The sequence below is a fragment of the Amblyomma americanum genome, chromosome 4, assembly GCF_052857255.1.
Source record: "Amblyomma americanum isolate KBUSLIRL-KWMA chromosome 4, ASM5285725v1, whole genome shotgun sequence".
In the NCBI taxonomy this organism is placed as follows: domain Eukaryota; kingdom Metazoa; phylum Arthropoda; class Arachnida; order Ixodida; family Ixodidae; genus Amblyomma; species Amblyomma americanum.
In genome coordinates, this window is record NC_135500.1 from 57,530,417 (window position 1) to 57,551,871 (window position 21,455).

At 46.0% G+C, this 21,455-nt stretch overlaps 1 protein-coding gene across 4 annotated transcripts in view; it reads left to right on the forward strand.

The window, feature by feature from the left end:
* Positions 1-21,455, forward strand: part of LOC144130129 (uncharacterized) — a 102,028-nt gene that overhangs the window by 5,191 nt on the left and 75,382 nt on the right. For 3 of the 4 annotated variants that reach the window (XM_077664139.1, XM_077664141.1, XM_077664142.1), the window contains exon 3: positions 5,765-5,825. In XM_077664139.1, the coding sequence (XP_077520265.1) occupies positions 5,777-5,825 (49 nt within the window). In that variant the 5' untranslated portion in view covers positions 5,765-5,776. The remainder of the gene's footprint in view (positions 1-5,764; positions 5,826-21,455) is intronic. The other variant, XM_077664140.1, reaches the window with a different exon arrangement.

Genomic DNA, 21,455 nt, shown 5'->3' on the forward strand with positions numbered 1-21,455 from the left:
ATTTTGGTTTGTTTTCACTGAGCTGGAAAAACACCACTATTCAAAAATAAGTTAGGAATGTAGCCTAAATTGAGAGCAAGCACTTCACAACACCCTTTGATAATAAATAAAATTATTTAATCGATGCCGGCTAACTTTTTATCTTCAATTTTGTCGCTGAACTGTACAACAAAATCAGTATTCCCATCCACGTTACTGGAAAATGCCCTATATGGCTAGCAGTTATGTATAAAAAGCTGAAGTATGAGGCAAATGCGTTCGCTACCTCCTTCCACATTGATAGAAAATAAGAAATAGGAGATGAGAGAAGTCAATATTGGAACGCGAGAAGATGAGGAGACCCTGTATTGTTGAGGTGAAGCGCAGTCATGGTGTTCCTAAAAAAATCACAAATGTTTCGTACATGTTCATCAGCTTTTTTCTACACGTGAACCGCGCAAATATATATCGCGAGCTAACACGCTTTCGACTAAGCAGCCAGAGGCACTGAACATTTCATACCAGAGTTCCCAACCAGTTTTATTGTGAAGCCCATGATATCGCAATTTTTTTTAAAGAAACGTAGATTGCATTAGACGCCTATATTTTCGCCTCGCCGTGTCCGCTATTTAGTTCCTTTCGTCCGCACCACTACAGAAATTCCTGTAACAAAACACGCGGTTATATTTGAGGTCCCACCGAGACTTGAACTTGCGAGTGTTTACGATAAAGGGGTGACAGCTCGGCTGTCACCCTTGTCTTTTACGCCGCAATGCACCTGTTCTTGTTTCTAGGAGGCGTAGCTACTAGATAAGCACGATTACATACCACGATTACACCACACACCTGCCGCCATTATAGGCGGCAGGTAATTGGGGGCTTCATGTCATAAAAGCAGGACACAAAAGCAGGAAACGAAGGTAATAGACAGAAAGGCAAGGTGTACTACGCTGCATTAAGCACATAATGATTTTCACCGCATCAATGATAGAGGAGGAAAAAAAGCAGAGGGCACAGAAGAGGCGAAAAGCGGTTGACGGAAAAATTTGCCTGATCGGCTCGAACATCAAACAGTTCATGGTGAGGACTTTCTGCATTACCAAAAGTTCGAAAGGCTCATCGCGAGAAAATAGGCCGTCGTTATTAGCGGGGAATTTAACGTAGATAACAAGCGAACCCGTGTAGCTACGAGAGTTGATGGACGAACTTCTCGGCCTCACAGTAGCCAACAACCCACTCTAACTGACCAACAGAAGCAGCTGCTGCATCAGCTCCATCTTCGCGTGACACACGTGTATGTACTGGAGCAGGGTGTATGGCTGGGCAAGCTGGTTTTACATAGTCAAATATGCAGCGCTGGCGGACGACGGACGATGAATTCGTACCCAAACAGCCCACGGTGTTAGGCCTTTTTACCGAAACTTTGTCTCTCCTTGTTTTAACGCACAGGCACCAAAAGATGGCTCCATCCCCTTCCTCCACCTAAAGCTGCTTTTTTCATCACGACATGTCTTCTGGATTTTTGATCCTAGTGCTAAAAAGCCTGACATGCCCTACGAATCCGGCCATTCGAAACTAGTCTAGAGAAACATAGTCCAGTCAGCCTTTAATACTGCGCTAATCAAATCTTGCGACCACTGTCTAGAAACCAGTTTACAGGACAAGGAACACAGACTGCTTCAAACCGGGTATCCGGCAATACTTCTAGTCTCTGTGGCTGATAAAATGTTAAATCATATGCAGCGTACAAACGTTTCCCCCAAGAATGCAATGGAACGTAACAAGAAATTGGCCGTTGTACCCTACGTGCAGCAGATCTTCCACAATCGCAAAAGCATGAGACGAAAAATAGGAGTGGACGTTATCTTTTCAGTCACCCCCCCCCCCCCCCCAGCAGCTTTCTAGACTCTGCAGGCACGGGAACGGTTCAGGGTGAAAAATTTCGTGAATGCACTGTTACACATCGTGAACCGTTCATTAGATGCACAACAGGAGCTGTCTACTTAATTCCTATATATTGCGGCAAATTATACATCAGCCACACTGGTCGATGTATTAACAAGAAACTGCTCAAACGCAATTACATTGTGAAGGGTCACAAATCTAGCAACCCGGCCATACAATGTCCAGATTTTAACCTATGTAGTCGCCGGCCTCCGATGTATAAGCAGGGAAGAATAGTGGGCCTGTTGGAATGGCATGTTAAAGAAGAAATAGCCAGCCAGAAAAGACGAACACACAAGAAGAGAACAACACAGGACAACGGCTGGACTGACAACTGAATTCTTTATTGAGTACAGACCACCGAGTAATCTTAACGAATACGCCAATGCAGGATAGACACTCACACATGCTTATTCAAATAATCAAGTTATTTTATCGTCAGCGCTATCGATGGTGAACTGACGCAAGCATCGCCATGTTTGGCTTTTTGAAAGGCCTCAAAGACTTCGCGGGACTTCCGTGTTTTTCCACGTAAACGAAAATGTATAAGGAAACGAAAAATCTGGCAAAGAGCAGCAATCAACTTACTACTGAAATCATTGAGGTAGCTCTCATCAACCAGCAACAAGACGTCTCTGTCAGTACACCGTCGGTAGCCTTGTTGGAAAGAGCTTTCATTCCTTTCGATTCCATTTTGAATCCTTGGCGCCTTGGTACTCACATGATTGCTTTTCAACAACCCTACTCACTTGCCATTTCTCTCATTAACTACTCTTGGGAAGCTACTTTTATTCTTGTATTCAAGTTTTGGTTCGTTTCATTGCTTCAGCCGTCATGGCATCTTTTTAGGCCGTGTTTTTTGTTGGCTCTCGTAGTCGTGTTCCTTGTTACCCCATTTCACCCATTCTTTCACATCAGTCCCAATTATATTGCATTTTTACGCGGTCTTCTAGTCTTTAGATTGTTTTGCCTTTCGTGGTTTTAAACTGCCTTTTTCATCTTATTGTTTTTAACTTTTATCTTCGTCACCTTCGAGCCGCACAGAATTTTCGGCGCGTGTACAGAGCTTTTTGCCAAGGGTCGTTGTTAAATATCTCTTCCATCACTGCTCCTTCTTGTGTCCAGTTTTCATTTGGGGTATTTCCGATATGCGGCCTAATTGAATGGGCCATGTTTCCCTGTGTTTTTTTGTACTGTTTTTTGTAGGTTGTGAAAATGTGCGCCTGCGCGTTACTCTCTTTTTCTTGAATTTCCCCATTCGCCGAGCATCACTGGCTAATTATTTCTTGGATCACTGAATGAAACTTGCAGATCATATCTCTTTTACATTTAAGTTGCCTGCTCAAACTCGGCTCATGTATTCTGTAGGTTGTGTAATTGTGTGCCTGCGCGTTACTTCTTTTTCCCGAAATTGCACATGCGCCTGAGCATAACTGGCTAATAATTCTTGGGTCACTGTATAAAATGTGCAGATCATCTCTCTTTCACATTAATGTTGATATTTCAGCCCAACTGTGTTCCTCGCCCGTGCTTCGTCCGTCCTCTACCAGCGCTGCATATTTGAAGACGTATATGTGGCTAGCATGAACTATGCGTCTTACATAACACGTCATATGCGATTGCTCTCCGTCCTGGGTGAGTGACGGCACAAAAGATAAGCGCAAAAAATCGTGTTCATAAATGCCTGTTTACTGTTGATGGTGACGCGTTTTTTTTGGATGACGCATGGAGCTTTGGCCAAAGAGCGCAATGGCACAAGGTGTCCTTCGTCTTGAGAATTTGGGGCCGTAGACAAATTTTCCTAGCATTTAAGTCCAGATAAGCCAAGAACCAGGACAAGGGAAAGATTGTGCCCATTATATTACCACTGGGTACCCGGTGGCAGAGGGAATCCAAGCCGCGCCTCCGGCATGCGTGGTAGATTATGAAAGCTTTAGGCTACCGCTGCGATGCAAAAGCGGGTTTTCTAACAACGTTCGTTGAACATACGGAGCAATAAAATATAAAGCAGCACGTAGGTACTCCTGCAGGTGTACCGCGGAATATACCGCGATTTTTATTTTCATGAATGCAATCACAACCTGCTGTTTTCGGGTGGTAGACTGAACAGGATCGATTTACGGCATTCATTTCACGTGGCTGACTGCTAGTATTCGGAAAGCGGGTTGCCGCAGTATTTAAATTTGTATCTCGTAATCTCAGTGATAAAGAGGTACTGGTTCTCTCAAAATTCAGTGCGGAAACAGCCATTTTCGCAAACGTTAAGTGCACAAACAGCAATTTTACGTGCGAGAGATCATGCTTGTGTGACTACAGTCGAACCCGGACATATCGAACTCGAACAGGATCGCGAAATAGTTCGTTATATTGTTAATTCTATATATAAAAATGGCGGTAGATAAGCTTATCTGCAACTAGAAGCCGGATAACATCCCACCCATGCTAGTGAACTGCTTCTTCCGGTGACCAGCCGCCTGCCGGCATACTGGCAGCGCACTGCTCGCTAGGCGCTGCTAGGCCTAACCTGTTTCGCATCGAAACGAGAGTGCACGGTGTTTTGTAACTAGCCATTGCCTATCATAGGATGTCTTATCCTGTCACCAACACGCTACAAGTAGAAGAATCTTGTTAAAATTGAGGTAGTTTCTTTCCGCAACGCCTTCGGCAGCGAAGAAAGCGGAGAGAGGGCCGCCACTAGGCATTAGATAAGCTTTAGCTGGATTTATCGCACAACAGTGATGTGGCGTGTAAAATGAGTACAATAGATCGAAGACCACCCTCAATAACAAGCCACGCTCAACCCGTCACGCGGCTTCACGGTGCTAGCTCTGCTAGCAGGTTCCCAAGGCCACGCAGCCGATCTCTATCCATGCGCGAAAAGTGATCCAATAACGCCGTTAGAAGAAGCGCCACTTGACAATGCGGGGCGCGCCATTCGGTATATCGAATATTGCGCTGGATCACCATCATCTTAATCATCATCATCATCACCATCATCAGCAGCAGCAGCCTGACTGCACCCACTTCAAGGCAAGAGCCTCTCCCATGTCTCTCCAATTAATCCTGTCCTTTACCGGCTGCGCCCACCCTATCCCTTCAAACTTCTTAATATCATCCGCCCACCTAACCTTCTGCCGCCCCCTGCTACGCTTGTCTTCTCTTGGAATCCACTCCATTACTCTTAAGGAGTAGCGGTTATCTTGCCTTCGCATTACATGCCCTGCCCTTTCTTGTTTCTTCCTCTTGATTTCTTCTCTTGATTTCGACTGGGATGCTCTGACTGTTCTATATAAACAATAATCCGATATATCAGAGTTAGACTGGCTTCAGTGGAGTCGCGTAGCAGCTTACACAACATTGAAAAGGCTAAAGAATTCCAAGCTTGCATTACGTAAGCATCCAAAGTAGGCCGTTGAGCAGGCTACGAAAATACTGAGCAAGAGATGAAACAGACTATGTGCTTGCGGGTTTCCTGGCTTCCTTTAAGGAGCGTGCGAGGATCCTGGGATATTTTGTGTAGAGACTTGAATGCTCCTAAGCGATACACTAACCATCCATTCAAATAAGTTAATTTTATTCACGACAAGTCTTGCACACAGGTTCGAAACATTCGCACTACCAAAGCTATACTGCCCCCATCTGTAGCTTGATATCGCTGCCAATACTGACCCTATGGGCCGGAAGGTTCAATGCAGCAAAACTGACGGAGTCTTCTCTGGATTGTAGTCACAAAAACATTTTTACAGCTCCATCGCCATCCCCGGGAGCGAAGTAACAGCGGCAGCTTTCACTGGACAGGTTCGCATGCAACCAAAACAGATTTTTTCTTCTTGTTTTTCAGCGCAGAAGCGACATGATCCGTGGCAAATTGCTCGCAATTGCAACCACACTTCTTGGTGTCGGTAAGTTTATACACACTGCTTGGTCTTACTTTTCACAAGCAACCAAGGAAGTTTATGAACCGAGTGATTGTCTGTACAGGACACTTTCTTTTCTTTAGTCAAATGCAAGGTATTCATGTGATATCGCTCTAATATTAAAGCAATGCAATGGTGTTGCTTTTCTCGACCTTTTGGGTTGTGGCGTGTGTACTGACCTTACAGTGTCGCTTAGCGGTGACGACAAGTAGGCACATGATTGAGCAATGCAAGAACTAACTTTATTTGGTGAAGGTGTGCCCGCTAAAAAAAAATTCCTGCAGCGAAAGAGGGTTACTCCATGAGCGACAGATTGCTGCTCCTTATCTGTAGCCGATTCGCGAAATGAGCGCGTAAGCTGACTACCGTGGCGCATCACGGCCACGTTTGCCAAATACGTCTGCTAGCAACGGTTCTGCCTGCGATGCAAATGTGCCTCGGGATCTCTGCAGGTAATTCCAGCGCATACCGGTGTGTAGTGCAAGCAGAAGCGTCACAAGAAGGCGCATAGGAGGAGAAGAAAGGGAAGCAAAGTGAGACAAGTTAATTCTTTCCTTACCGTGCCTATACAAATTGTTCAATTTAAATGGTGGCGCAAAACGCCCCATTTAGAGCAATCCTGGCAGCTTATGGACAAGTGACGCCATTCATAATGTTGCGAAATGACTGTACATTAGTTTCAGAATCATATTTTTTGTCAGCCGCATGAGGGACTATTTTTAAACTTCGCACAAAACCTGTCAACAGGGAGCGATCGCGCAAGCATAGGGCCTAAAGTGGGATCCTCTTCTCGCACTGACTCTGCTCAGAAGCGACAGTGTTCTCGCGGTTTCGCGACATCGACACTGGACCCTTAGGAGGTGGACACTCTCGCTTCTAAAGATCAAACAGGTTATGCAAGCTGTGAATGCGAAGAGCTGCATGCCGCAGGCTACGCTGCTGCAAGAAGCTCAGGGCACCCACATCTCCGCCGATGGCTCAACTTTTGAGCGGAGCTCCTCTTGTGGCCTCTACATGCCCTCAAGAACCAAATGCTTTTCTATCACCTGCAGCGGAAGATATCCTCCACGACAACAGAGCTTCGCGGCCTTCAAGAAGCTGTCTCATATATCCTGCGCCGGACTACTGGCCGATGGGTGATTTTCACGGACTTCAAAGCGCCGCTACAAGCTCTGTCCAACTTGCTGAATAAAGCCAAACACCGGTCAGTTTCTCAAGAGATTAATACCTGCATAACTTGGCTACTGCCGCAAACCATTATTGAACATTTCAATTGATACCAGCTCACTGTGGCATTCCAGCCAACGAAAAAGCAGATGAAGCTGCCTGCCAAGGTCCACAGCATTACAACTAAAAGATAATTTTCTTCGCGAAACCATATGCGTTCTAACTGCGTAAAAAATATGCCTATGAAGAAACGATTCGGCTCAGAAGCTTGCCGTCATGCCATTACCCATTTCTCTACTCAACCTGCATAAGACATTTAGACTACCGCCCAGTCTTCCACGCCATCTGGAAACTGTCATCGACTTCGTTTCAACGGAGCGCTTGCAAACAGCTTGCCGTACCGTTTAGGACAAGTCAACGGTCCTCACTGCAACAACTGCGGCTGAATAGAAACAGCAGAAAAAAATTGGCAGTGGGTTCGCTCGGCTATGCCAGGATATACGTATCGAAAGCTAGGGCATAGCTTGAATAGCCTTGGTGAATGTTGATTGCCAGTCCAGGTAAGTCTGGTTGTCTAGCTAGTTGTTGTCACGTGGCTCGTCACGCGGTTGGTCACATGACCAGTCACGTGGTGCGGTGTGACCACGGTGAGAATGCGAGCACGGCGAAACTGCGAGTTCGTGGCCAATGTAGGTTTCGCTACAATATAATCAGTTATAATGGCTAGTCTATGCCGACGAGCGTACGCACTATGAACATTGTATGGAGACACTCACTCAAGTGCCTGTAACACTCCACTGTGTGTTAGGTCCCTTAGCCTGCTTTATGCAGCAGAGACGAGCATCAACGTTTTATTTGCCTATTTAGATGACGTTGGTTTACTCGACAAATTGTAATCTCCGTGCATCTCACCATCGCGCACACCTCATGCAATTAACTTTGTCAGCCCCTTTGGACGACATTGCACTTCACCACTTTATATCTTGCAGCATCACTCGCTGATGCACTTGAGCCAAAATTCAATGACCATTTATTTTTATTCTTTTTATTGATTTTTATTTTTTCGTTTTACTTTACTTTTTATTCTTGTGCGCCTCTTTCCTTCGGTCTCCTTATCCCGAGTAACCTTCCAACACTGAGTAGCATGTCAGGAAATTTTTCATACGGGCTAGAATATCTGCTTGCCAATACAGGGTTTCTCTCTCTCCTGAACCTCCCTTGAACATCTCTCTTGAAGCTTTATTTTGAACCTCGCCAACTCTCCATTCCCTTTGGAAAAATGGGTGATGTTAATATAACCTCATGCACGATGATTATAGTACAGGCGAATTTAATAACATTACATCGTCTTATGGTTGTTTAAATATTATATTCATACCTACTAGTATTACCGTTGATGCAGCTTCCCTGCAGGATGTTGGTGTCAAATATGGTGCCTCCTGAAACAAAGGTTGGCCTGCTATCTTCTCACTCAGTGACAAGATCCCGATTTTTTGTGTTCTTCCTCTGAAACGCATTCAGTCAAGATATAAAAGTGCCCGGAGGGTTTCTAGGAGCATTTTCGAAGGAAAGCTTCTAAAACGTAGGTCTCTCATTGAGAACTTCAGAAGGGAGAAAGTATATAACATATCTGAAGTCAACACGGTATATCCTGCATTTCTTGCAAAGTTCACTGAATGTTGTAATTATGTGTTTTCTGTAATTCAAGTAGAACACAACTTCCAAGAATCTGGAAAGCCTTGGGTTGATAAAGCATTATATCAAACGATACAGACTAAAATATGATGTATTGTGACTCTGTATGTACTCGGCTTGCAACACTTTTAAGAGAATGTAAGAATTTTTGGAATAAAATAAACGAAGACCTCTAGACTGCAAAACAGCTTACTACACAAAACATTTCTCCAGAATTTATCTTGAGGTACGGAAAGTTTGGCGTGGGATAAACGAATTATTAAACAAGCATAAGTGAAGAAGATATAACGCAGAAATGACACCTCACCCCTAAGCTAGAGAAACTGAATTAGCTAATACCATAAACCATTTCTTCATTGAATCTGGTATGCATTCATTGGGTAAAGCTGTTTCTATTGCCCCCATATGTGACCTCATTACCACGCTACCGAATTTTATTTCGTCGCTGCCTGTGATACCGCAAGAAGTAGCTCTTTATTACAGGAAAATAAAACCAATGTCTCCACAGGCTATGATGCCATCAGTTATTTCGTTCAAGTATGTATCTGCATTATTATGGGAGGTACAAGCGTATATTAAAAAATGTGATGTTTACAAGTGGTGTGTGTCTAATGAACTTAAAATAGCTCATGTCTGCCCGGTACCTACAGTAGAAAATAGAAATGAAATCGCGAATTAATCGGCCAAGCTCTGTGTTATCGGTGTTATCCAAGGTATTCTAGCGAGCCAGTTATTGGAGAATGGAAAAGTTTTTTCGCGTTCATGGCGTTATTAACCCCCTCTCAGTATCGCTTTTTTAACACATGAATCGTCCGAGCAAGCTTTACTCACCGTAAAAGAACAAGTTGACAACATTGAATCCAGAGCATAAACTGGTAGCCTATTCTTAGACATCCGCACAATTTTAATTGTGTACAACATGAAATTGCTTTGCGCAAACGGAAAACTTACGCAATACGAGGAATTCCTCTGAACATGCTGAAAAGCTACTTAATTAACAGAACACATTATCTTAAGTGGAATAATTTTGTGTCGAACAGCCTGTATGTTACCCAAGGGGTTCCGCAAGGTTCTAGTTTAGGCCCACTTTTGAATTAACATACCTGTAACATCTGTAACATACCTGATTCACCAGATTTATTCTTCCGCGTTGACGACTGAAATATTTTCTTCACAACCCGTACTTTGCCGTATTCAGAAACTGTCGTCAACGCTTATTTGGTAAAATTTTATACTTGGATTCAGGCGAATATATTTATTTTAAATTTGTGAAAAACTGGGTATATTACTTTCGAATCTATTAATGCCCCGGCACGTTACACGCTTGATCTAAATACGCCAACACAAAACTACAATATGTAAAAACTCAAATTTCTTGGTGTCCAGTTCAGTGAACATTTATCGCGGAACACACATATTTCAGCACTTACCAGTGTCCTTCGTAAAACTCTTGGTTGTCTTAACCGGGTCAGCGACCTTCTACCCGTTTCGTCAAAAGTGTCCATGTAATCATCCTCATCAGCCTGACTACGTCCACTGCAGGGCAAAGGCCTCTCCCATTTCTTTCCAATTAACCCTGTCCTTTGCCAGCTGCGGCCCCCGTATCCCCACAAATTTTTAAATCTCATTCGCACACCCGACTTTCTGCCTCTTACTCCCCCTTCTGCGCTTACCTCCTCTTAAAAGCGTAGCAGGGGACGGCAGAAAGTTTCTATGCATTCTTTTGTCCAAATTGCCTTATTTTGCGCTTATCTGGGAGGCCAGAACACTGAGTAATTTTCTGAAGTTGTTGCTTTTCCAGAAAAGGCACTGCGAGCTATTGAGGGTTACCAAAGCGGACCAGAAAGCTTACCAGCGTCACTATTTTATCATACGTATACCCTACTCAAAGCAAACCGTGTCCACATATTTCGCTTGTTACAGTACATCCATCGCAATTGTGCTTTTCCCATCGTTCCTAACCGCCCTACTGCCAAATACCCCTCCGGCAACAATGAAACTTAGTTCTTAGAATAATCACTAATCACGAAAGCTCAACTACCAGATTTCATTTGTTCTCAGTAATCCGTTATTTAAGTGCCATGATTGATTTCTCTAAGACGAAGTTTTGAAAAGACAAAAGGAACTAAGCAAAGATGGCCTAAATTAATTACTTTTTAGCGAAGCCTCTTTTGGTTTCGTGTGAAGTTGATTGTGCGAGTCTTTTCTTTAGTGATTTACTGCCATGTCCCTAGACTGCTTCGACTTTAAGGTGTGCTGTCCGTGCGTACATGCGATATTTGTGCCGTAATACTGTCGCTCGTAGTAACTATTTTGTTTGCTAGTATACTGTGTTGTGTGGGGTTGAATTGGGGAGAGATAAATACGTTCTCCCCACTTAATCGCGGCTGACACGGTTCAAAGCCGCCCGGACCCCACCCCGTGAACGCGTACGCTACCGAGCGCACGCCAACCGCGGCGGGCCTTGCTCTGCGGGAACAAAGGAACGACACATTGGCTTACACAAACAGGCATTTATTGCTACAGCAACAATAACGCCAGCTAGCAACAAGGTACGCTAATGAATCAAGGTCGTCCGCCTGGCCAGCAAGGTTAAGAGCGAATGTTCGCCCACGCTAGGGCAAGGGATACTCCAAGGTATGGACGGGACGAGATACGTACGGGAGCCAGTCTCCCCGTCGCTTCCTCGTCCCGCCGGCGAAGAGCGGAGCCGCGTGCGACACGTCCGCTCGCCCCGGCGATCCCAGCCGAAAAGCCTTATACCCTCTCCCGCGCGCGGGCTTCAAGCAGTCTCTTCCCCAACGACGCTGGCGCCCTCTCTTGCCAGTTAATGTAACTGACAAGGGAATGCGTTCCTCCTCGAGGTGAGGCTGCTGCTCCATAGTGCCTCACGGGAAAACAAACACAGGGGACTGCAGGGCAGGTCCCCACAGTTGATATTCCGAGGTTGAGGTTGAGGTGAGGTTGAGATGTTGAATGCTACAGGTGAGGTTAGCCTTGCTTTGCCTGCCACCAATTCCTCCGCCGCAGCGTCCCTTCGATATTAACAATGCCGCATCTACCCCGCTAAGCGCACAGTCTCTTATAATAGCACACATTCTCTCCCGCAGTCACCATCTATGCACACAATCAATCCACACAGTTCACATCACAGTCCACTCCAGAAGTCACCATCTATGCACGTATTCAGTCAACGTTGAACATAGGCCATTGTAGTGCCACACTCCATACACACATTCACTCACAGTATAAAGTAGTCCACTCCGGAAGACACCATCTACGCACACATTCAATCACAGTAGGCCATAGCCCGTTCCTGCTGTCACCATTTAAAAACAAGATCCGTGTTCTCCAGAAATGTTAAAAGAAGGCGTGCAGCCTCCCTAATGCATGTCTGGTTTCCACTCGAGTAGACAATGTCCTGCACTATGCTGTGACGGGTTCCTGTCTTCTTGAAGGAAGCGAACATCACATGCCTTTCCGCGTTGTACTCTGGGCAGTACATAATATAATGTTCGATATCCCCGCACACGCCACATAAAGAGCAGAGCGGAGACGATGCTATGCCGGTCTTATGCATCAGTGCAGGAGTGCGAGCAGAGGCCGTGCGAATTCAATGTAGAAGGGTCGCCTGAGATCTTCTCAGTCCCTTGGTCACACATGGCTTGTGGGACACACTCCACAGGGTACTGAAGTGATCGAGCACCGTTTTCCTGCAGAGACTTTTCCCATCTTGAGGTACTTTTTTTGATGCAATCCTTGAGAGAGCTTTATGGGCGAGACTGTCTGCCACCTCATTGCCGTTGACTCCTATGTCAGAGGGCACCCACTGGATATGTAGAGTAAAGCCTCTGCTGTGCAGATTCTGCACCAAGCGCAGAGAGCTTAGAGACGAGGCGTCAGTAGGGAATCCGCGCTCTAACCTCTGAAGGGCAGATTTTGAATCAGTTAGGATGACAACAGGTTGAGCCGGACAAGACCCTAACTTCCGTAAAGCCGCCTCAATAGCAACACTTTCAGCCGTTGTGGAGGATACGACAGCAGTACAGCGTACCAAAGAAGGAATGTAAAAAGCCGCTGCGCTAGCTTGTTTGACCTTGCCCACAGAACCATCCGTGAAAATTTGAAGATGGCAGGCATACTCTGTTTCCAAGTATTCCAGTACAAGCGAACGCGTTGCTGCCAAAGGAGAGCTCCTCTTTGCGCTCACATGGGGAATTGTGACCTTACAGTCGAGGGTCGGAAAAGACCAGGGGGGTTTCAACCGTTTCCTTTGCCTTCGGACATTAATGCCTAAAGAACTAAGAGTATTGAGTGCCAAGTAAGCCTTCGACTCATATCTCTTGCAGAGCCGCTGGAGAAGGGATCGCCCAGCTACCGTCTCCTAAGCGGTCAAGATGCATTAATAGTCTCTGAGAAGCGATAAGGCTAAGAGGTTTCGATAGGGACTCATGAAGTACTGCCTTATTCGCAGCCGCCTGGGGAACTACAATGGCTCTTCTTAGGCCCTTTCTGTGGACAACTTCGAGACGCTCAAGATGTGATGCCGAGGGGGAAATTGAAGGTAATTGATACATTATCCGGCTGACCACCAGCGCTTCATGAAGTTTGACCATTGAAGAAGGATGGTTTTCCCATTGCTCACATGCAATTCTACGGATCACATTGAGACGAGAAGATATAGATGAAACAATCGCGTCTACAGCTTTTCGCCACTGTAGACGGGAGTCAATAATGACGCCCAGGAAACGCGCGTGGTTGAATTGACGGATGCAAGAGTGACCGAGGTCTATCTTCAACCGCGCTTGACGTCTTCTTACACCTGGAAACAGAATAAATCCGGATTTGTCCACTGACAGAAACAACCCCACACCTTGAAGGTAACCTTGTGCCGAAAGTATAGCCTGTCGACCTACCAGGGCTAATCGCTTGTGTTGGTAGCCAGTAATCCAAATACAGATGTCGTCAGCATAAAGTGACATACGCACTTGCCTGCAACTTTTTTTCAATGAATCGGTAGGTTAGCCATTACGGCGTTAAAGAGCGTGGGGGAAAGAACACTTCCTTGAGGCACACCTCGTGATAGAACCCTTTCGGTGCTTAACGTACTCTCTAACCGTACACGAACTGCGCGATCACTTATAAAATTGTAAATGAATCTTAACATATGGCCCTGTATGCCCATGCCTTGCAAACTGTTTAGAATTGAGCTCTGAAGCACGCTGTCGTAAGCTTTCGCAACATCAAGAAAAATGGCCAAGGTGGAAAGGCCGAAAGCTCTCTGGTGTTCAATGTGACTGATCAAGTCTAAGACGCTATCTTGGGCACTAAAACCTCGGCGGAATCCTGTCATACATGATGGCAGTGGCTTGCTGTCCTCAAGCCACCATGATAAGCGTTCATTTACCAGCTTCTCCATCAACTTAGCTACACAGGAGGTCAATGACACTGGGCGATACGGGGCAAGGTCTGTCATGTCTCTGCCAGGCTTCAGTAACGGAACTACATGTGCCACCTTCCATGACGGAGGCACATCGCCAGTCTCCCAAACTCGATTGATGAAGTGGAGGAGCTCCTTTCTGAGTTGCAATGGCAGATTATTCAGCATTTGATTGGTGATGCCGTCGGGACCTGGTGAACACCGGCGCCGCAGGCCACTGAGCGCAGTCTGAAGCTCACGAAGCGTGAACGCGACGTCCATGATAGACCTGGAGGAAGCAGATGGTGAATATATATCTATTCCAGAATCAGCGCGTACGAGTGCGTCTGCAAATTCCTCTGCCAAGCACGCAATAGGTTTTTCTTTGCATATTGCAAGAGCTTCAAAAGGCTTCGAAGGGCGAGATTCTCCAGCAAGGCTGCCAATAACTCGCCATATTCCCGTTATCGGTGAGAACACAGTCAAACTAGCACAGAATGAGGCCCATTGCGACCTGTACAGCTTGTTCGTGTGCCGTCTAAAAGCAGAATTCAGCCTATTGAAGGTCGTCTTCAGTTGCCTGTCGTCCTTCTTCCGCACGAGTTGGCGCTCCGCCCTTCTTCTCGCTGCACAAAGGTTCCTGAGTTTTAAATCCGAGGCCGGAAAATGATCAGGTAACTTGACCGCCGTAGTTGCTGCTAGCTTACTAGAAATCATTTTGTCAACAACATCACCAGAAACACGCTCTAGGTGCTTTCTGTACTTGTCCCAGTTGACCACGTTGCTAATTTTAGGACCATGCATACGAAAGTCGGCAGAAAACACAAAAATCGGATAGTGATCACTCCCCATGCGGTCAGGCGCTGTTGACCAACTCACGCGGACGTCAGGTGAATGCAATGTCAGGTCTATAGCTGTCGCTGAGGCTGGAGGCCGGAAAAAAGTGGGGCTTCCGTCATTGGCAACACACAGGTCCAAACTGTCAATAACCTCTACAAGTTTGCGTCCACGGGAATCCGTGTTCCTGTCACCCCAAACGGCATGATGGGCATTGAAATCACCGCAGATGATTCTAGGTGCTGGGCAGCGGTCGCAGAGCTGCTGTGGAAACAAATCTAATGCTACCTTCTTCCGCGGAGACACGTGCACGGATGCAATAGAAAGGGTTCGAGAGCCGAGCTGTATTCTCACAGCCGCTACCTCAATGTCATCCGTGCTAAGATCGGCAACGCTTAGAGAAACATGTGGAATTTCTCTTCTTATGTAAAGCGCAGCACTTCCTGCAGGAAATGACTTTATGCTGCAGTTTTTATGGGCGACATATCCAGTCAAACATCTCCCGCTTGGTAGGCCAGCTTCTGACAGGGCCAATACTGAAACACAAGTCTCTTTCAAGAATAGTTTGAGTTCAGCTAACCGACTTAAAATCCCAGCGCAGTTCCACTGCAATATAAACGGCACTTTTCGGTGCATATGAGATCCACGAGGTTTAGCTCCATTCATTTTAGTTCGCAAGGAAGTTTGCTGCGAAGGTGGAAATTAGGGACTCAAAAGAAAGCACCAGCTGTAGGAAGTTCTTCAGGTTACCTGGCGCCATCGCTGGAACATGTGAACGCAGGGCCCCAAATAAAATATGAAGAAGGTCAGACATACCTTGATTTTTGAGCTCCTTATTTTGCGCAACGCACTCAGTTACAACATCAACAAAAGATGCCTACGGGGACACGCTCTTGGCCGCAGTAGCTGGTTTTTTTGTCACTTGTGCATATGAGGGTCCCCCTTGCCGTGGAGTCTGGCTGTGATCCGGCCGCTCAGGAACATGGACACTTTTTGCTGGAGGTCAAACAGTCGACTCGCGCGCACTGGGCCTTGGCGTCTTGCTGGACTCAGGTCTCTTAGGGACATTGTTGGGCAACGCAACAACATCAGACTCCAATACTGGGAACTCGTCTAATCCAGGGACAGGCGTCTCACTAGGTGGGGTTTTTGGACCAGCAATAAAGGACATCCGACGGTGCAGAGCGCTCACATGGAAGGGGCAGCCTCCGAAACTCGCTGGATGATCGCCACCGCAATTGGCGCAAGCAAAATCTGCCCTGCAGGTTTTAAAGTCGTGGTCGCCTCCGCACCGCTTACAGCGTCGATCCTTTGTGCAAACTTTGGCCACGTGCCCAAACCGTTGGCATCTAAAACACCGTGGAGGAGCTTCAGTGAAATCTGCAACTGCGCGTTTTGTGAATCCCAGATCAATTTTTTCTGGGCGCTCTGAGTTGGGAGCGAATGTCAACACGATAGAGTTGGTAGGTTTCGCAGCCCATTATTTTCCTGAAGACTCCACACGACGCACAAGTCGTTTCACGTGCAGTACACCTTGTGGTTTCAGATAATCAAGTACGTCGCGTTCTGAATACCACTTTGGTACACACTTAATAACACAGGTGTTCTTCACGTAGGAATGGGGCAACCGCACGTTAACTTTGACGCCAAAAATCTGAGAGCTCTGCAGGAGCTTGTCAACCTGCTCTTCCGTCGAGACATCCAGCTGAAGAGCCCCGTGCATGGTGAACCGACTCCGAATCGGAGCTGATCCCAGCAGTGATTGAATGGCCGCGAAAAGTAAGATGGGATTCTTCTCTCTTAAATGAACCCCCTTTTCTGTGGGCTCAACCACTACCGGGATCCCTACCGTTCGTTGCTTGCGATGACTCACCAACTTGAAGCCCTCGTTGTCCACGTCAGCCATATCGGCCACTGCCTCGTCACCGTCCACGATCGTTGACTCAGCCCCACTAAGCGATGAGGTCTCGCTGGACGGGTCGTCGAGTCCATGTTCTGGTCGCTCCCCAGCCTGGGAAGCCATGGCCGCTTCTTCCGAGCCAGCCTCCTTTGAATGACGTGGTCCCTTTAGGCTTGCCGGCGCCGGAGCAGCCGTACTCTTCCCGTAGGGACAGTACCGCCTTGAAGATGCTGCCGTCCTCGAATATTCAAATAAAAGTAGGTAAATTAGGAAAAATTAGCTAAATAAACAGAGCTGAGGCGACAGGTGATCGAATGACGTCTTCCATTGATATTCCAAATTTCTGTGTTGCGCACTACTGGGTGCACTGTTTTTGGGAACTGTGACCTCGCCAGGATTTACCGCCTTTTGTCACAGTTCCCTCTTCGCCTCTGAAAGAAATAACTTCTGTATGACGCACTCAATCACCCTCGTTGCATGCGCAGCTCAATGCGCCGTCTGTTTATGCCCTCTTGGGGTTTCAGCGGGACACTACTGCGCAATAGCGTGCAGTTGTTAACAGTTTCTTGAAATGATGGCTGCCACTCCTGATGGTTTTAGCGCCAACATCTACGCCGGCTGTTTTACGCGTCCCATTCTGTTTTTCTCTTTCACTACTTCAAAATTCCTTACGGCAAAAGGGTCACTCAGCAACGCGGGCTCGCAAACCCCCACTATATAGGTATCTGCTAAAGCACCATTGGAATGAATAAACTCCAAGAAAGATAGATCTTGCGATGTTTGTGGGTTTGTGCTAAGTAAAATAAATAAATGAAATAAATTTTATCGACTGTGATGCGAATCCGCTGCGGTGCGACCAGATCAGATGTCGTCGTGTCCATCAACTTCCATCTGTGCGCAAAAGTCACGAAGGGAAAGGGATCGCGCTTTCAGGCACACGCCGTATTGGTGCCCATGCACTTGCATAAACCTCCTTTCGCACAATATTTCGTGGCTAACAATGCTCAACCGCCAACTATTTTAGTGAGAAAGCAGTACTTCCCTGGGTCTAACCGGCACACCAAGCTTGTTTGAAGCTTGATCTTGAGGGTGACCTTGGCCAAGCCTAGCACAGAAGCAGCCCATGCAAAATTAAATATTGCAGTGACTCGATTTCGAACCAGTGGCGGCGCGATCAGATCAGCTTCGCTGGCCACTGCGCGAGAGCACTATGCTATCGTCACAGCAGAGCGCGCCTCGTATTAAACTGCAACACACTCTCGCACTGGTCATTGTGCATCGTCGTCTTTATGAACTAATACTACTATTAGTTATTGACTATACTATGAAATAATACTACTTTTAGCTATTAACAGCTGGGCGCCTCACCCCAGCTGTCGGGCGTTTTTTTTTTCTCTCTTTTGTTAACTCTGCATGCGTGCAACTTGTACAGATGTATCGTTATGTAAATAGTGTATTTACCATTTCTCATTCCATCCTTTCTTACTCTCCCCCTCACCTCTTTCATTTCACTTCTTCAAACTACCAGCTATACTTTATTTCCGCTGTCCCAGCTCAGGTGCCGCCGCCGTAGTGATGGCAGATGTCGGGGTTAGCAAAAATCTTTTACCTCCCTTCTTGTTTTTTATTTTACATTAAACACTTACTACTACATTAGTTATGTGGTGGTAATGACAAAGAGATGCCCGCTGGATGCGCGCGTTGGCGTGGACGACCGGGTGGCAGAAACTCGGCGCTCAAACAATACGCGTTTATGTTGACAACATTGCTGCAGAAGCGCGGTACTGAGCATAGGCTGCGGGCGTGCATCGGGTAAATTGGCATTTGCGATGAAAAAGTTGAAGACGCGTATAACTGGCTCCTGGTTTAGTGGACACCTCAGTCACGCAGTCAGGTACGTGGCGGTGGTGCATAGCTGCAAAATACTCGGCTTTCGCATAATATTTAGTGCTTAGCAATGCTGAACCGCCAGCCCTTTTTGTTTCAAGCGTTTCACTGCAATGTGTTTCCTTTTACCACTTTCAGGAAATTATTTTCGTGTCGCAGGGCGCTTGCTAAATGTCTTAGAGTGCTTTAGGCGATTTCAGGCGGACGGTTTTGTGATAATTACAGTGGTCACTGAAGTTTGAGAATTGAATTTCCTATCGATTGTTTTGGATTCCGCTGCCTTTCTTTTTTTCTGTGGCTTCATGTTTAGAACTAGAGCTTGGAAGACGTCATTCTTTGACTGCGCTACGCGACCGGCATTGTCTGATTTTGTATCATTTTAAAGAATGTACAGGCTTTTTTTTAACTTTGCTTTTACTGCATAGAGGATAGCTGTGCTCTACATGCATGCAGGAAAGATTGGGGGTCGATGTGGGAGAACAGTACTGAAATCCGTAAATCATCGGTTTTTTTAACACTCATAAATTTCAAGAAACCAATCATATAGAATTATTTATTACTGTCCTGCCATCGTAATCACTAAGTCTAAAGAAATCCAGGTTAAGCTATGGACAGCAAAATTTTGTCATTTTGAAACGTTCAAAAATCCAGAACAAGACAGTGCATGGCAGAAAATGAGAAATCCTTCCAAATTGATTTCTTTACGCTAACTTGTTACGAATTCACATACCCGGCCGGTGCTGTGTTGTTCCAATAACTACCGCAGACGAGGTAGTTAAAGTACAGCCAGCCTTTGCGTGTACTGTCTACCTGTATTTTTCGCAACTTTTCTCTGCTTTAGTTTTTCTGTTCTTGCTCTTTCGCTTCGTTTGAGTGGAAATGACTTGCGATTTAGTTCGATTCCCAGTACGTTAACATGCGCTTTTGGATGTGACTGTAGGCCAGGCCGAACAGAGCTTGTTCCATTGGCAGAACGTGTTGTACAGTTGACCATTCTTGCTCGCCGGGATGACTGAACCACTCAGGTTACAATGAAATTCTTTGCATTTTCTCGCGTTCACATTCTCTCCTGTTCTTTACTGTTGTGTGGTGGGAGCGTTTAGCGATGACACAAAAACGCTTGGTTGCACTGGCGCTGCTTCATCCTCTCCGGAGATTTCTGCACGTCTTCTTCATGCCGGACCAACTTCAACATGTCCTTTGCGTCCCGTCAATACCTTCATCTTCAGAATAATTTTCGCCCATGACCTCGTGCGAACGCTCTTTCATTTGCCATTTCCAAAGCATACAGCTGCAAGTATAAAAATTAAACAGCGAAATCTTCTTGTGCCGTCCCTTACTCATCATTTGCAAGAAGAACATCTTCCTCGAAAACCCTCGCAAAATATTTCATCAGGCGCCACTGACATAATTTCATCGATTTAATCAATAGCACTAAACAACTGCAAAAAAAATGAATTCATTTCGCACGTTTTCTTTTTTTGCACTTTGAAATAAAGTTCGCACTGGTGAAATCAAGGAAAATAAAATTTTGACCACAATTGTGATTGGGTCAATGATATAAAGATAGTTGGTAAAGTAAGAGGGACAATTTAGCGCTGCCTTATTAAGGGTATGACTCGATAGCGTTAATGGTTACAAGCAACTTTCTTTCTTAATTACTACATCATATATAGATACTCATTAGCATACATCACGATGCGTACTTAACAAAACAAGACACACAAGATCTCTTTTAACCAAGTCAAACGAACTTGCCTCATTGGCATAGGGGTAGCGTGTCTGACTTGCAACCCGAGAGTCATCAGTTCGATTCTTAACTTACGACCCTAGATTGCTTTTAGCTTAATTGATTAACTTTCCGTCCTTATATGACATAACGACATTTCAGTTATGTCACTACCTCATAGCCAAAATTTAACTAGAGTTCTAATTATTTTCATTCCACTGCTCAAGTTTTGACGTCGCAACCATCTCTACCAATCCTGAATTAGTGTGAACACGCACACGGCTTTTCCTCTGAACGTCCGCTCTAGCGCTGTCGCGTTAATACACGTGGACCACTGCAGATGTAATGAAGAACAGCACAGACATTATGGTGTAAAAAATCTACCAACCCGTATCCGCGATGCCTCACAACCTCGAGCGTACGGGAATCTGAGGAGAAGGAGGAAAAACTTTATTTGAGCCCAGCATTAAGGCCCAGTGAAAAGGAGCGCTTGCTCCGCTGATAACCCAAGGCCGCTGATAACCTGCCGAGTCCGAGTGAAGCCAAGCACTCCAGGAAAGAGGGGGAGGGCAAAAGAAATAAGGAAAAGTAATGCCAGCGTTACATGAGTAATGAATGTGTTCGGTGGCTGCCCTGATCTCTGGACAGTTGGGACAGTGAGCTGTGTGGCGCCATCCGAAGTTGTAGAGCATTAGCGGGGTGAGTAGATTGTGAGTTTGAACTTTTCGAAGAACGTGTGCTTGTTCCGCGTTCAGTGACGGGTGAGGCTGGGGTAAAATTGTGCGATTTTCCTTGATGTTTCGGTAGTGTTTAGCTATTTGCTATTTGCATGTTACGGCGTCATCCACTGGCGTTGGCTTTAGCCAGGGGATCGAAGGCACCAGGATGTCGATTTCTCAAGCGCGTTGATGAACCAACTCATTTGTTTCGATCCTACCATGGCCAGGTACCCAACGCAGGGTGACTGTAATGTTGTGACTG